Here is a 17,228-nt window from a genome sequence, read left to right as displayed (position 1 = left end):
ACTCCAGGATGGAAAAATCCCATATAGTTTTCCCTTTCTATGTAATGTTTATGGGGGGCAGTTTGCTGTCATTATCACTGTCTGTACTGTGCTGCTAGATCTCATTATCAGTTGTTAAGTAGATTTGCAGGATTGTCTGTCCTAACAAAGGACTAAAGATCTCAAGGATTGGGTTGTCCATTTTATGTTAAAATCTCTCTCGGGTTGTCCCTTATCTTTACACTGCTATCTAATCAAAACAAGAAAGCTATGTCGTATGTATGATGCCGGTCAAACGATGTGAATTTCTTTCCTGCAACCACAATTTCCCCATCAATACAGACAGTGCAGGGAAATTAGCAATTGTCTTCTCCTGGTGGGTAAGTGGGGGCAGGTGGGGGAAGCCGTCCCCCTGGGAGAAGACAGTAATTATCACTAGCAAATATTGTAAGAGAATCCGGCAGGCTGGTCGTACCCAAGTTGTACCCAAGTTGATCAACTGATGAACTTGGTACATTCAGCCTGCCCAATAACAGTTCAAATCTCAGCCGGTTCCTGCTGAACCGGCTGAGATTTGAACCCTCTATGGCCAGCTTTAGCTTGCTCCAAACAACTAAAAAGATAAGAAATATTTTTTAAAATGTATTTGTAGCTATGCTGTGTGAATTTGAGCACATAAACATATGCAGAGAGTCGACTACTGTCACACAGACTAGTCCTCTTATCTGCTGATTTCTGAACTAGAACATTCATAAAGTTCTTTTTTATTGCACCCTATGGACTTGTTTAGCCTTGCCTTTGTGGGGCCTTAAAAATATGCAGTTGAGTTGCGTTTTTATTGCACCCCAACTGCCTCTCTTAAGATGCAAATGCTTAGGCGTGTTCACATGCTGTGGTCTTGATGCTTCTTGCCCGTGACAACATTTATCTAACATGTCACACTCAGTGGGTATCAATTGAGCGAGGAAGTGCCACAAAAAATGCCCTGCAACCACGTGCAATGCACACGGTTGCACCACATTTGTGTGGCAATTATGGGCGTCTTACCACCTGTCAAACAGCTCTGAAAAAGCAATCCAAACGCAGTTAAGACACTGATTCAAACCTAGCCTATATGTATTTATCTAAGTTGAAATAAAACTACGAATTGGGCTTTAAATTTTGCCAGTAGTTACCATGAGATGCACATTTTTTAGGATAGTTGAGAGCAGATGGGAATCGTATTATATCAGCAACTGATTCTCTGCAATAAAAACATCCGCTGTCCTCCTCCTGTGTGCCGCCTTTGACGTCAGACACTATAATAGTGTCAGCTTTACTGTGCCTGTACTCAACACCTCATCTAGTTTGTGCTAAGAACCAAAATTAAAAGCATACAACTCTACGGTATTCACAAGTCACATTTCCGAACCCTATCCAAGGCTTGCTGGAAAGGAGAAATACATGTAGGTTTCTGATTTATTTCATTAAAATATATCACTTAACACTTAACTGAATTCCCTGCACGTTTTTGTGTCTTAGAACGTACACGTAACCTGCATATACTGTGATTCAATGCTAATGATGATTAGATGGCCCATTTATCAAGTTTTTTTGAAATATGAATGGCAATATTACTGCTATTGACAGTAAACCATAAAGGAGTTTCCAGTATAAATTACCATCTAATCCTTGCTAGAAAGTCACCCCAGTAGTCACATTTTAATAAGTTTAAATTTGCATTTTATTATGCTTAGATGAGGGTACATTCAACGTATTTAGAGATATAAACAACTGCTTATTGTAATTGAATTAAAATCTTAATTCCTGGCATAGTCAGTACAGTAGCTTGGATTGTGCAGGGCAGGAGTAAAGTCATATCCTTTGTCATTTCCTTTTTTTTTTCTTCTTAAAGTGGTTGTAAACCTAAAAAAAAACCTGTAAGACAAAGGCATAATGAGCTAGTATGCATAGCATACTAGCTCATTATGAATTACTTACTTTACATTGAAGCCCTTGCAGCGGCGGTCCTCGTACCCCCCCTCCGGCCGACGACATAATTCCCGGTGTTACTTCCGGGTATCGCAGGCTTCGGTGCTGTGATTAGCCGGAGCCGCGATGAAGTGCGCGCAGGAAACACCGGTAAGGGCACACTCACTGAAGCAATGGCACGTACGTGCCATTTCTTCAGTCCACATGTGCTGATCAGATCGGCACATGCAGGGGATATCTCCTAAACCATGCAGGTTTAGGAGCTATCCAGGGAAGCTACATGTAAGCCTTATTATAGGCTTACCTGTAGCAAAAAATGGTAAAGAGTTTACAACCACTTGATTGTTTCCCCTTGTGGCAGGGTGACTGGTCCAATCAAACTTTTCCATTTTGTTTTATAGCAGCCTGGAAATGCATTAGTGTCCTACAGGGTCAATGGTTGACAAACAGACTTTCAGATACTAAAAAAGTGACCAAAATGTTGTGAATATTTTCTTTGTAATAGTGTTTGTTTAAGCGAAATGCTTACTTTAAAAAAGGTCATCGATATATCCATTGGGCTTATTTTTAGCGACATTTTAAAATTAGGTAAATCCGGAGCTACTGACTATATAAAGAAAATCTCCTTTGTCCTAAAAGTTGAGCCTCACCCAGCTTTTATAATACATAAATAAACCTCCTAAGATTCTTTACTGGTTCTTAAATGTGATATAGGACTTTACTGGGGCCAAGCATGATTTTCACAGTAAAAGATTGCAAGGTTGCAAAAAACATATGTGCAGCAGTAAAAAAATAAAATAAAAAATATTTACCCATCCACATTACCAAGTTCACTTTTTAAGAGAGAGGTTTGCTGAAATTTTTTAGCATCCAAAACTTCCAGGTGTGTCAGAATTAATGGCTGAAGGAACTTCAGAACGCATTGAGGGATCAGACATCCAACATAGCTGGAAAATGTTTCAGCAAGCATATGCTTTAAAGACAGCAGAGTGGGTGGCAGGAAGGAAAACTATTATTTGCAGAATGTGCTTCTATTTCATTTTTTTGCAGGATGAACTTCTATTTACCTTTTTATATACAGATGGTCACTTCCAGCAGCCTATATCTGACAATCTGATTGTTTTGACATTGTTTGTCATATGCTCAATGGGAACCAAGGTTTATGAAAAGTTTGCCTTAAAGGGTCACTAAAGGAATTTTTTTTTTTAGCTAAATAGCTTCCTTTACCTTGCTGCAGTCCTGGTTTCATGTCCTCATTGTTCGTTTTTGCTTTGATGTTGCTGTAAATCCTCTATGTTCTGGACACTTCCTGGTTGCCTGTTTCCTGATAACCACAGTACTGGGAGATTTCTCACGGTGGTCACTAATCAAGGAGGTGTGTGTAAAACGAAACTGGATTGGTGCTGAGGAGTTTTAGACAAAGTATCACTGCTCTCTATTGGCTGACTGCCCTCTAGTGGCTCTCTGTACATCAGAGAACCAGCAAACAACAGCAAAAACGAAACTACACTGCAGGCACATTATATGATTGTTTTTTTATCTATTTGTAATCATTTTTAAAAGGAATCCGTTAACTATTATGTCTCTATGCCCTGTAAACAGTCATTTCAGCTAAAAAATTTTTTTCCTTTAGTGACCCTTTAAAGAGGAGGGTGTCCTAATCCAAATATACTGCTTTGATAAATGGGCCATTTAATCCTTAATTGTTAGGCTAAAGGCAGTTTAACTTTATTTATTCATAAAAATAGTAATTCATATTCATATATTTTCATATATAATAAGAAAATATGTTATACAGTGATTTTCTGTGTATCTTTCTCTTCCATCTAGTTCCTGGACGTATAAAAGGACTCCTTAAAAAAATTCGCTGAATAGAATCGTCTTTGTGTAAAACGACTGAATGAGAGACTGATCTTACAAAGAACACCGGCTACATTTGCAGAATGGTCACGTGATGCAGCTTTTACAACATGCAGTGTTATATAAAATAATTCATGCCTTAAATCTTATGATAATAAAATATATCAGCTAAATTAATATATATTTTTTAGTGTTCTTAACTAACCTGAACCGTTCATTTTTTGATTACTCATTCAAAAGTCAGTAATCCACACAGTCAATAAAAGTATTTAAAAAAAAAAAAAAGAAAGAGAAAAGGAATTGCAAATCCAACCTACTGTAAACCCTGATTTCATTGAAAAAAGTCATTTAACACTTAATATGAATATGCAGGCAAACAGCTAAAGATGCAGGCAACATACATATACACTGTTTTACCTGCTACAGGATTTGGAATTCTGTATAGCCAATCTTGTGATTTATGCACATTTTCTTTACTACATAGCCAGAAAGGTCACACTTGCAAAATCCCCATTTAAACTTCAGTTTAAATACGTCCCAGATGCATCAAAACAACAGTGCTAAGTCTTACTCTTTGCTTTCTTTGGAAAGCAAAAGCATAGAAAAGCCTACCCTCTGCCAGCTTGCTGCAAAGGATGATCATTGTTTGGAAGCAGTGGCCTTCTCATTTGAGCCAGGTTCATCCCTTTAGGTCAATGGGTGGTGTACAAACCTAGGAAGCAGTCAACCTGACTCAGGAAGCAGTGGTTCTGCTAAACTAGGAAGTAGCACACTGATCTTGCCGTCTAGCAAAGCCAAAATGGCCTACCAAAATCATCAACCAAATCATTTGGCAGGTAAAACAATTATTATGTATTTTACCCATGTATTTAGGAGTATACCTGGAGTTTGTCTTTTAAAGGAGGTGTCCACTTTTGGATAACCATTTAGGTATGCAATTTGGCCTATGTACATTATATGACCATGAGCAAATAGACCACCCTTCAGGGGCTTCCTTTAAAGGGTACTGTTAATTAACTTTTTAGACAATTTTGAGCTTGCAACCTTGTGGCAAAGGTTTGGTGAAAATAAAGCCAGCTCCATACACACATAGTTTAATAAGGAGTTACTCATTTGGTCTGAAAAGAGCCCTGACCTCAACTTTACAGAGCACCTTTGGGATAAACTGAAACTCCTGTTGCAAGCCATGTCTTCTCATCTCTAACATTTTTAAACTTACTTCAAAATCTCAAGGAAAACCTTCCCAGAAGAGTCAAGATCAGTAATGGCGCAAAGGAAGGGTCAACTCCATATTGATGACCATGGTTTTGGTATACCAATTCTAGTAAAGGTCCCACTTAAAAGCCCTACTATTGCGCATTTGGAGCAGCATTCCCTCACTTGTATGGGAGAAGAGTGAGGCCAAATGGTGGAAAAAGAGAGGATTTGTTTTTTTAGCAATTTCATATCTCTTTGAGCTAAAGTTAATATTGGCTGTTTTAATGGAATCAGGCTGAAATCATAAACCAGAGTGATTGCTCAACTGCTCAGATTTTCCAAAAATGTACAACTCATTTAAAATCGGAAAAAAACAGGCAACATTTGATACCACTGGAGAGTTGCAGCTGGCATCAACCTCAGTCAAAGATGTAACCTGCATACCCCAAAGGATGCCCATTCCAGATTAACATCACAGGATGTATAATGAACTGGAACAAAAACAGGTCTCCCTGTGCTACATTCTATGATATAAATGAAATCATTTGATAAACATTTTGGCATTTGTTTTCTTTTTTTTTTACACTTAATATATTAGCTCAAGCTTTACAAGAAAAAACACATACAAAGCTTGTAGACATTGCATCTTTTTGGTTTAAACATACAAGCCCATGCTTTGAAATACGATTTCAAAGGACTAGGATCTGTCTCATGGCATTACTTTGTTCACTTGATCTGTGGACATGTAGCCACAGGGTGGGGTAAATTCTTTCCCTGGTGGAGCAGTAGTGTTAAGCACAAGGTTTTGTGGTGAGTTTGTTATGTGAACGGAGGTATAGTCTGCCACAGGGGCCTCGTAGCCCGAAGCTTTTTCAGAGGCACGAGAACTCATGGCAGCAGCTGTAAGGCTTTCTGGGGTGAAATAACTATCCATGCTTGGGTTTTGTGGGACGTTCTCTGTTGGGAAATTCACAGAGTGAAATGCTGTCACAGCCGACTCAGAGATATAAGCATTGTCCATGTTGAGGGTTGTGGGATGTTGGTTGAGGGTTGTGGGATGTTGGTTGAGGGTTGTGGGACGTTGGTTGAGGGTTGTGGGGCGTTGGGTGTCTGCTGGTTCACTGCATTCTTCATTTTCCATCTTGATTCTTTGCCCTGGTGAGAGCAAAAGTCGTCCTGCTGGTGTGATATCACTTACAAGAGCATAGAAATCCATGCTTGGCTTTAAACTGCTTAGCTGTGTTGAAGGAGGCACACTTGTTGTTCCGTTAGCAAGTAACTGAGTTAATTTACCATCTTCAGGCATTGTGCTTGGTTTTTCTACATTTGGCATCTGAGAATTTGTGGGAATTCCTCCACTATTGGGTTTGTCACTAAGGCACAGGAGATCAGCTTGGTTGTCTTTTGTGTTGTGAGTCTGTCCAGTATCTGATGTTCCATCACATATTTCACTGTTGCTGAAGTCAGTTTCCGGAATATCAGGTTCACAACAGCTGGCCCGGCCAGAATCATCATCTTTGACACCGAGACAGCTATGTGTCTTGGGGTATTCTTCTCCCAATAGTCGGTCAGTGTCCGCTCCTTCATTTTTCTCATCCTGCTCATCAAGGTCAAGCTCAATGAACTCTACCCAAGGGTCATCGATGCACAGCTGTTGCTTATAACTTTCATGGCTGGCTAGTATTGAGCTAACTTCATCCAGTTTTCCTTTCTGTGAAGAAAATTGGATCATAAATGCACAAATGAAAAATGTAATAGATACACACAAGGACACAATTCAAAAGCCAACCTTGTTTATGAATTTGGCAGAAAAGAATAGTGCCATTGTATCCCAAAGCAATTGATCAGTTCTTTATTGGATTTTGAAAAAGCCCAAATTCGAAAATTGAAGAAAGAAGCTGATTGGTTGCTAAGGAAAACACTGACATTATTTCTACTGGACACTTTGACATGTTGCGTTCACTAGACCCTGTATGCATAGTATAAAAACTTCAGAGGAGGAATCTAGTTACACAGTGTAGGTTTTGAACAAACGTGCATATAGTGCAATTTCTTGTCTTACATTTTGTTAGGCTAAGCACACATAGACATTGCTTTCAATTTTTAGCTTGTAAACAAAAACCTCCAGAACAACAATTGTAGAAGAAATCAATGAAGCTTCAGCAGAAATTTAAAAATCATCTACAGAGCTCATGTTCTCCCATCTTGCAAAATTTCTGCTGAAGTTTTCTAAATGCATTAGAGCTACAACAATATTTCCATTAAGACCTCTATTCGCTCCAAGACTGGAGCTCAAGGGTTCTTAGAGGAATTCAATGCTTTTAAAATGCTTTTTGTGTGTGACACTCTTCAGACTAAAACTTTTAAAAGCTAAGATTAAATATAGTGCATGGATATCTAAGCCCCCTGTAACTAAATCCATGGAGAATGATGAGTAATGAACTAGGGACGCCTTTGTAATTTGATATGCTGTTGTGAAATGTAAGCATGTTTTATATACTGTTAGGCTTGTATCTGAACAGTTTGCAAGTATTCCTGGTGAAGAGATGGAATGACACATGTCAGCCTGGAATTATTGGGCTCAAATGAAGACATTCAGAGCTTTGAGAATCAAAATTACCATAGTCTAATTCCCCCTTTGGGCTTGAGAATTGTGAATAGGACATAGTAAATCCTTTAAATGTTTCTGCCACAGGAAAAAGGGCAACGACATTTTGGTACAGAAGACCTAAGATGGCTTGATGAAGATCTACTACTCTGCTCGGTGTCAGAAATGCAAGTCGTTCAAACAATCTCTAAGGTGAACAAATGTCCTACAACTCTGGAAAGTAAAACATATAGCCATATTCAGGTAGAGATACGCCTGCGTATCAGTAGATACGCTGTCGTAACTCTGAATCTGCGCCGTCGTATATTTAAGTGTATTCTCAAATTGAGATACGCTTAAATGTTTCTAAGATACGACCGCCGGCACCGTCGTATCTTAGCTGTCTATTTACACTGGCCGCTTGGGGCGTGTACGCTGATTTACGCCTAGAATGTGTAAATCAGCGAGATACGCCTATTCACGTACGTACGCTTGCCCGTCGCAGTAAAGATACGCCGTTTACGTAAGGCGTTTTGAGGCGTAAAGATAAACCACCAAAAAGATGGCCCAGCCAATGTTAAGTATGGACGTCGGAACCGCGTCGAATTTTAAAATGTTTACGTCGTTTGCGTAAGTCGTCCGTGAATGGGGCTGGCCGTAATTTACGTACACGTCGAAAGCAATGAGTCTTTGCGGTGTAATTTGGAGCATGCGCACTGAGTTACGTCCACGGACGGCGCATGCGCCGTTCGTTCAAAACGTCATTTACGTGGGGTCATGCTTAATTTACATAAAACACGCCCACTTCTTCCACATTTGAATTAGGCGCGCTTACACCGGCACATTTACACTACGCCGCCGTAACTTAGGACGCAAGTTGTTTGTGAATACTGGGTGATTTGGACCATATAGTCTTGTATGACTGACTGTAGCAAAAGCCTTAGCCAAAAGGGTAGTAGAATTGGCCACAACCGAAAAAGGTTATGAGGAATCAGATGACAGAATTGACTCTAGGAGCAGAGGGCAACATGATTCCAGGATGCAGATGTCAACACTGTTGGTAGCTAGGGATAAGCTTCGAGTTCGAGTCAAACTCATGTTCGACTCGAACATTGCCTGTTCGGCGAACAACGTACAATTAGGGGTGTTCGCGGCAAATTCGAAAAGCAGCGGAACATCCTGTTAAAGTCTATGGGAGAAATCTAAAGTGCTAATTTTAAAGGCTAATATGCAATTTATTGTCCTAAAAAGTGTTTGGGGACCTGGGTCCTGTCCCAGGGGACATGTATCAATGCAAAAAAAAGTTTTAAAAACGCCCGTTTTTTCGGGAGCAGTGAATTTAATAATGCTAAAAGTGAAACAATAAAAGTGAAATATTCCTTTAAATTTCGTACCTGGGGGGGGGGGGTGTAAAGTTAGCATGTGAAATAGCGCATATTTCCAGTACATAGAACTGTCTCTGCACAAAGTGTCATTTCTGAAAGGAAAATAAGTATTTTAAAACCGGACTTGCGGCTATAATGAATTGTCGGCTCTGGCAATTCAGAGAGAATTCATAAAAAAAAATAAAAAAAATAGCGTGGGGGTCCCCCCGAATTCCATTACCAGGCCCTTCAGGTCTGGAATGGATATTAAGGGGAACCCCGCCGTCAATTTAAAAAAAAATTACGTGGGGTTCCCCCCAAATATCCATTCCAGACCCTTCAGGTCTGGTGTGGATTTTAAGGGGAACTCCACCCCAAATAAAAAAAAAATGGCGTGGAGTTCCCCCAAAAATTCACACCAGACCCCTTATCTGGGCACGTTAACCTGGCCAGCCGCAGAAAAGAGGGGGGACAGAGTGCGCCCCCCCTCTCCTGAACCATACCAGGCCACATGCCCTCAACATGGGGAGGATGTTGGGCCTCATCCCCACAACCCTTGCCCGGTGGTTGTGGGGGTCTGCGGGTGGGGGGCTTATCAGAATCTGGAAGACCCCTTTAACAAAGGGGACCCCCAGATCCTTGCTCTCCCCCTATGTGAATTGGTAATGGGGTACATTGTACCTCTACCATTTCACAAAGGAAGTGTAAATAGTTGGAAAAAACACACACACACACTGTAGAAAAAAGTCCTTTATTAATAATAAAAAAAGAAAAAAAAATCCAGCGGTGATAATCCACTCGTTCCCAGCTTCCTGATCCAACGTTGTCTGTATCCAGCGACGGGTGATCTCCGGTCCAGCGATGAGAAGATCCATCCATTCAGAGCGCAGCATCGCCAACCTCCTCTCTCCGCTGGACACAGCCCAGCGAATGATTTGGCTGAAGCTGTGACATTTCTTATATAGGGGAGGCGGGGCCACCTGTCACGTGACCCCACCTCCTCTGACGCACCCTCTGCTACGTCACTGGGGAAGCCCAGTCTTCCCCCTTTCTGGGCTTCCCCAGTGACGTAGCAGAGGGTGCGTCAGAGGGTGAGGGGTCATGTGACGGGTGGCCCCGCCTCCCCTATATAAGAAATGTCACAACTTCAGCCGCTGGGCTGTGTCCAGCGGAGAGAGGAGGTCGGCGTGGCTGCGCTCTGGATAGATGGATCTTCTCATCGCTGGACGAGATCACTGACCGTCGCTGGATGCAGACAACGTTGGAGCAGGAAGCCGGGACCGGGAGTGGATTACCACCACTGGATTTTTTTCTTTTTTTTTTTTATTAATAAAGGACTTTTTTCTACGGTGTGTGTGTGTGTTTTTTCCAACTATTTACACTTCCTTCGTGAAAAGGTAGTGGTACAATGTACTCCATTACTAATTCACATGGGGGGGCCAGGATCTGGGGGTCACCTTTGTTAAAGGGGTCTTCCAGATTCTGATAAGCCCCCCACCCGCAGACCCCCACAACCACCGGGCAAGGGTTGTGGGGATGAGGCCCTTGTCCCCATCAACATGGGGACATGCTCCCCATGTTGAGGGCATGTGGCCTGGAATGGTTCAGGAGAGGGGGGGCGCACTCTGTCCCCCCCTCTTTTTTGCGGCCGGCCAGGTTAACGTGCTCGGATAAGGGGTCTGAATTTTTGGGGGAACTCCACGCCATTTTTTTAAAAAATTTGGGGTAGAGTTCCCCTTAAAATCCACACCAGACCTGAAGGGTCTGGAATGGATATTTGGGGGGAACCTCACGTCATTTTTTTTAAAATTGACGGCGGGGTTTCCCTTAATATCCATTCCAGACCTGAAGGGCCTGGTAATGGAATTCGGGGGGACCCCCACGCTATTTTTTTTTTTTTTTATGAATGAATTCTCTCTGAATTGCCAGAGCCGACAATTCATTATAGCCGCAAGTCCGGTTTTAAAATACTTGTTTTCCTTTCAGAAATGACACTTTGTGCAGAGACAGTTCTATGTACTGGAAACTGGAAACATGCTAACTTTACACCCCCCCCAGGTACGAAATTTAAAGGAATATTTCACTTTTATTGTTTCACTTTTAGCATTATTAAATTCACTGCTCCCGATTTCCCAGAGCTGTAAGCAGTGTGTGAGCTCAGGGCACCCAGTAGAGCAGAACTTCTCTGCAATTTTTAGATTCAGACATGTTGCTATCAATGGTAGTAAGGCAGTGTAAGTCTCAGGGTAAGAAGCAAGGCCTCAGGTACTGCCAAAACCTGAACAGCAGGTAACAGATGAGTGCGGCTGGAGGTGACAAAAGCCACTGTAGGCAGGCAGCAAGAACAAAGTGGAGTTCCATGTGGCTCTTTACAGGCATGAGCAGCAGCAGGGAGATGCTTCTTTGAGGTTGTACGGCAAGAAGATCAAGATCAACAAATGGCTTGTTGTATCAAGCAAGATTATGCGTGCGCAACACTCCATCCAGTTGATGATTAGTGCTCAATCCCACAGTGTTCTGTGGTAGCAACTGTCAGAAAACTGGAAATCCAGAAGGTGACTATTGCCCTATGTAAATGAGGTAGCTGCCAGAGCTTAGTTTGTTGGGCCTACTCACAAAATGAGGGCAAACATTGAAGCACTGCCATTGGCTCTAGACCTGGAAAGTGCTGCTAACTTTTGCCAAATCAGAGTCTGGAAAGCAGTTCCAGAAGGCCATTTTTATGGTTAAATATTATTAAGAATGAGGGAGGGAGGTGGCTCGAGATAAACGGGACAATCATATGCCATTCATATTTGATTACAATGTTACAAATAACTATGTTACAAATAAAGAAGAATAAAGGATAGAAAGGAAAAGCAGAAAAGTGTCTGGGCGTAGCACTCCAAGGTTGATGATGGATGCACCACATGGCTGCAATCAAAAAACAAGCTCTAGCAGTGACAAAGGGAGATGTCTTGGTTGAGGGAAAAAAAAAATCAAAGAGTAAAAAAAAACATTCTAGCAAAAATATTAGTCTTTAACACAGGGGTGCCCAACCTTTTGAAGAGCGAGGGCCACTTAAGCGACATGGTAACCGGTAGCGGGCCACAATGAGCGGAGCGGGTGGATGGCGGCCCACTCTACTCTATAGAGCCCACTCTTTTTTTTTTCACGGATGGGATTGGAAGTAGGCATTTGTAAACGGACACAAGTCCATTTACATCTGCCACTCCTTAGAGGTGAATGGAGGGTCCGACTGGGTCGGACTGACCGTGTGAAAGGGGCCTAAGGCTGCTTTCACACTGATGCGCTGTTGTTTACCCGCATCACGCGTGCAGCTCAGTTCACCTGTGGCTTTTCTTCAGGTTAGCTGCACTTTGCCATAGACTTCTATTATATCCTGTAGGTGTGGTGCACTTTCAGAAAGCACACCAAACTCGCAAGTAATAGTAGTCTATGGCTCAGTGCAGGTAACCCTCGGGTGCACCGCTCTGCCCCTGCGGATCAGTTTAAAAGCAGCCCAGTAACCACTGCAGAACAGATATGCCCTTATATACACTGTGATTTTATCAATAAATGTACCTTTAATAACAGTATTCTATTCCATCCCAGAGCAGGAGGTCGCGGGCCACATCAGAGGGCTCCGCGGGCCACATGTGGCCCCCGGGCCACTGGTTGGGCACCCCTGCTTTAACACAACAGACCTGAAGAAAATACATAAATCCTCGAGCAAAGACACGAGCAAACAACTGAGGCATGCTGGTAGTAGAAGGAGTTATTCTGAGCTGGCCTACAGGTTTTTTTTTTTGCTAGTGTCCAATCCTCCTGTAAGTGACATTATAACTCGAAGGTTTAAGACTTCCTGCGTTCCTCAATGGACATGAAAGAAACATTGATAATGCTGTACAAATTGCTCTGCTTATCTCATTTATGTACACATCAATAATTGTTATACATACTTGAAGCAGAGCAGGGTCAATTCCTTTAATCTTTGGAACTGGCACTGGAGGAAGAATCAACAGCTTCAGCCTGAGAGATGAAAAGAAGCAAAGTTATGCTAGACACTACTATGTACGTTTTGTATAAGTGAAAAATCTAAATTAAGTGTTGATTGTAATCATCTATTAAAGTATGAAACAAAATGTCATTGAAAAAGCCAGAAATCATCACAGTTCCACAAAATCCCCCTAGCAAACAGAATATTCTCTATATTTTCCTGATAAAAAAACTAAATCATAATTATTTTGTTTTTATATGGTAAACTTTATGCTGCCATAGAACATCTAGGGGTAGATCCACATAGACATAGATCGGCGCAGTGTATGTGAGATACGCTACGCCGCTGTAACTTACTTTTTGCTGGTTCGAATCCCCAAAGAATTTGCGCCGTAAGTTACGGCGGCGTAGTGTATCTCAAGCGGCGTAACGGCGCGGAATTCAAATCGGCGATTAGGGGGCGTGTTTCATTTAAATGAAGCGCGTCCCCGCGCCGAATGAACTGCGGGAACGACGGCCATACTTAACATGGCAAATCTAACTATACGCCGGAAAAAGCCGACTAGAGACGACGTAAAAGAATGCGACGGCCGCGCGTACGTTCGTGGATCGTTGGAAATAGCTAATTTGCATACTCGATGCGGAAAACTAAGCAAACTCCACCCAGCGGACGCCGAAGTATTGCATCTAAGATCCGAAGGTGTACGAAAGCCGTACACCTGTCGGATCTAACCCAGATGCCGTTGTATCTTGGTTTGAGGATTCAAACTAAAGATACGACGAGGGAAATTTGAAAGTATGCCGGCGTATCAGCGTATCAGCTGGCGTACTCTCTCTGTGGATCTGCCCCTTAGTTTTCAATTACAGGATACTGTAAATTATCTTACAACCGATCTGGAATTATTATTCTTACTGTAAAAAAAGGTAACAGTTTTTTGGGTTTGTGCAGACTAGATGGCCCAGATTCTCAAGAAAGCGCCTATCTTTAGGCGGGCATAGCGTATCTCAGATACACTACGCCACCGTAACTTAGAGCGGCAGGTCCCGTATTCAGAAACAACTTGCGCTCTAAGTTACGGCGGCGTAGTGTATCTGACACAGCGTAAGCCCGCCTAATTCAAACTAGGCTGGTAGGGGGGCGTGTTGTATGTAAATGTTTCGTGACCCCACGTAAATGACGCTCTTATCGAACTTCGCATGCGTGCGCATGCTCAGTATCACGTCGAATTTTCAAAGTAAATTACGCCCGCTCAATGCTTAGGCGACGTGAACGTAACCTATGCCCAGCCCCATTCACGGACGACTTACGCAAAAGACGTAAAATACGACGCTGTTCAGACGTTTCCGACGTCCATACCTAACATGACTTACCCCTGCTTTATGAGGGGTAACTTTAAGCCGGTCCAACGCCTTACGTAAACTACGTATCTTGATACGCCGGGCGCACATACGTTTGTGAATCGGCGTATCTAGCTAATTTGCATATTATACGCGGAAATATACGGAAGCGGCCAGCGTAAATATTGCACCCTAAGATACGACGGCGTAAGAGACTTACGCCGCTCGTATCTAGGCAACTGTGAGGCGTATCTGATTCTATGAATCAGGCGCGGAGATGCGACGCCTCACACTCAGAGTTACGACGGCGTATATGGAGATATGCCGTCGTAACTCCTTTGTGAATCTGGGCCGATATGTTTATCTGCATTTTACATGTATATGAAGTTTATTTCTAATAGCAAGTCAACAGATTTTTATCTACCGTACTTTAATTGTGTAGTGTAGATCAGTGGTCATCAACCTTGTCCTCAGGGCCCACTAACAGGCCAGGTTTGCAAGATAACTGAAATACATCACAGGTGATATCATTTGCTGCTCAGTGATTGCAGGATTTTAGTCTGCATCTCCCCAAGGTAATACATAAAATCTGGCCTGTTAGTGGGCCCTGGGGACAGGGTTGATGACCACTGTAGAGATGACCATTCTTGGCTGTATTTATTCTACTTTATATTTCTTTGGACACAGAGGATCAGAATGAGATCAGTTTGTGCTGCAGGCTTTGCAGGTCACATGCAGCCCCCACTTGTTTGGCATTCAAAAGCATGTTTCTGAGCAGTGATGTGTTCTAATGTATCCACAAAGCCTTTCTGCACAAGCCCTTTCACCGTTATGTAGTGCAAGAAAAGTTGCAGTATTCGATTTAAATATCATATGCTATAATCCTGAGCATCAGAGAACTCTGTGCTGTAATGTCAAATATTCTTCCTGATTTCGGGAGTTAGGAGATCTTAAAAACCAAGAAGAATCACGATCCATGATAAAATAATCTACTACTCAATCATATCCTACTGCATGAAATCTAGCTGTATTTGTTAACTATACATAGCCAACATACAACCACATTGACCTTCCACTGTAACCCACCACAGTTTGAGTACAGAGAGTAAAGTTAGGAACAAACCCCTTAGGCCCCTTTCACACTGGGGCAGGACGTGCGATGGCGGTATAGTGCCGCTAAAAATAGCGGCGCTATACCCTCGGAATTGCGGCGGTATTCGGGCGCTAGCAGGTGCAGTATTAACCCCCGCTAGCGGGCGAAAAAGGGTTAATACCACCGGCAATGCGCCTCTGCAGAGGCGTATTACCGTGGTGTCCCATTGTTTTCAATGGAAAGGAGCGGTGAAGGAGCGGTATACACGCCGCTCCTCTCACCGCTCCAAAGATGCTGCTTGCAGGAGATTTTTTTTCTCCCGCCAGCGCATCGCCTCAGTGTGAAAGCCCTCAGGCTTTCACATTGAGAATGCTGGGGCAGGCAATGCTGTATCTTGGCCTAGGCCAACAAGGCCCAGGCCTAGGGCAGCACTTTGCAGGGGGGCAGCACGAAAAGAGTCCCTGTAGCTTGCGCTACACTTTTAGTGTAGCGCCAGTCTTGGGGCGGACTGGGCCGGGGGGCAAATCAGTCTAGTGCCCCCATAAAGCGACCACACTTCTGTAGGTATAATGATACTGGCAGGGCCACCATCGGGGGGGCAGCCCATACACATGGAGGAAACTAGGCAGTCAGACCCCAACCAATGAGTTGATGTGTGGGCGGGTGGCGTTCCGCAACTGGGGGGGGGGCTTTGCGTTGCTTCTAGTTTTGATTGTCTTATCATAACAGTGGACCTCCCACCTGAGTTCTCAGCTAGAGAGTGACAGATGCCATGTCGGGAGGCTAAAAACTGTCAAACAGTCAGCTGACATGCTCCAAAGCAAGACAGGTAGTCAGAGTAAATCCCTGCAAATTAGGGGACTGTACTGCCCCCCCCCCCCCCCCCCCACGGCCCTCAGAACTAGTGTCCCCACTGGAAAATGTCAGGGCAGGTCTTAAATGGGGGTGTGGCCTTGACAGGAAAGGGTGGGAAGCTGTGGGTCATATTTAAATTAGGGGGGTGCACGAGTTTCGCCAGGCCTAGGGCAGCACAAAACCTAAATACACCACTGGGGGCAGGAGCCTGAAGAACTCCTCAGTGTGAAAGGGGCCTAATTCTCTGGATTTTCAATGGAAGCGAGTTATGCAAATACCATTTGTATTATGAAGGCTCCATTTTGTTCCATCATAAAAAAACAGAAGGTGAGGAAATTTGTCTAGTGTATTTGTACTGGATTTTTTTGAACATGTGCCTTTTGCAGATAATAAACTTACCTGTCTTTTTTGCAGAATATGAAAAATGCCATTGCCACCACAATAGCAAATAATCCAACAATCACAAACAATGGCCATGGAGAATCTGGAACTAAAACAAAAACATTATTAGAACCAATTAGTATGTAGTCTAAATGTCAAGCTGCACTCACACTGCATAAGAAAATGGTAACGAAGGTGTCTTTTTCTTTTCCTTTGACTATCACCCATCAGTTTTCATATGTGTGGGTAATTCAAGAAGTACTTTTTGGTTCAAGGGGTTGTAAGGTAATTATTTTTCCCCTAAATAGCTTCCTTTACCTTAGTGCAGTCCTCCTTCACTTACCTCATCCTTCCATTTTACTTTTAAATGTCCTTCTTTCTTCTGAGAAATCCTCACTTCCTGTTCTTCTGTCTGTAACTCCACACAGTAATGCAAGGCTTTCTCCCTGGTGTGGAGTGTCGTGCTCGCCCCCACACACAGCTCCTTTCTCTATCTGCAACATAGAGAGCATCCTGACTCTCCTGTAGTCCAAGGGAGGGGGCGAGCATGACACTCCACACCAGGGAGAAAGCCTTGCATTACTGTGTGGAGTTACAGACAGAAGAACAGGAAGTGAGGATTTCT

The 17,228-nt window shown here is 42.9% G+C and overlaps 1 protein-coding gene across 1 annotated transcript in view; it reads right to left on the bottom strand.

Moving 5' to 3' along the window:
* Positions 1–4,087: 4,087 nt before the first annotated feature.
* The window catches only part of GHR (growth hormone receptor), a 581,985-nt gene continuing 568,844 nt past the window's right edge, over positions 4,088–17,228 (bottom strand). Inside the window, 3 exon segments of the mRNA XM_040343700.1 lie at positions 4,088–6,718; positions 12,900–12,969; positions 16,622–16,712. Coding sequence (XP_040199634.1) covers positions 5,717–6,718; positions 12,900–12,969; positions 16,622–16,712 — 1,163 coding nt within the window. The 3' untranslated portion in view covers positions 4,088–5,716.

Source organism: Rana temporaria, chromosome 1 (assembly GCF_905171775.1).
Source record: "Rana temporaria chromosome 1, aRanTem1.1, whole genome shotgun sequence".
Lineage (NCBI taxonomy): Eukaryota > Metazoa > Chordata > Amphibia > Anura > Ranidae > Rana > Rana temporaria.
Note: the sequence above shows the minus strand (reverse complement) of the source record. Positions and strands in the feature narration are given on the sequence as shown.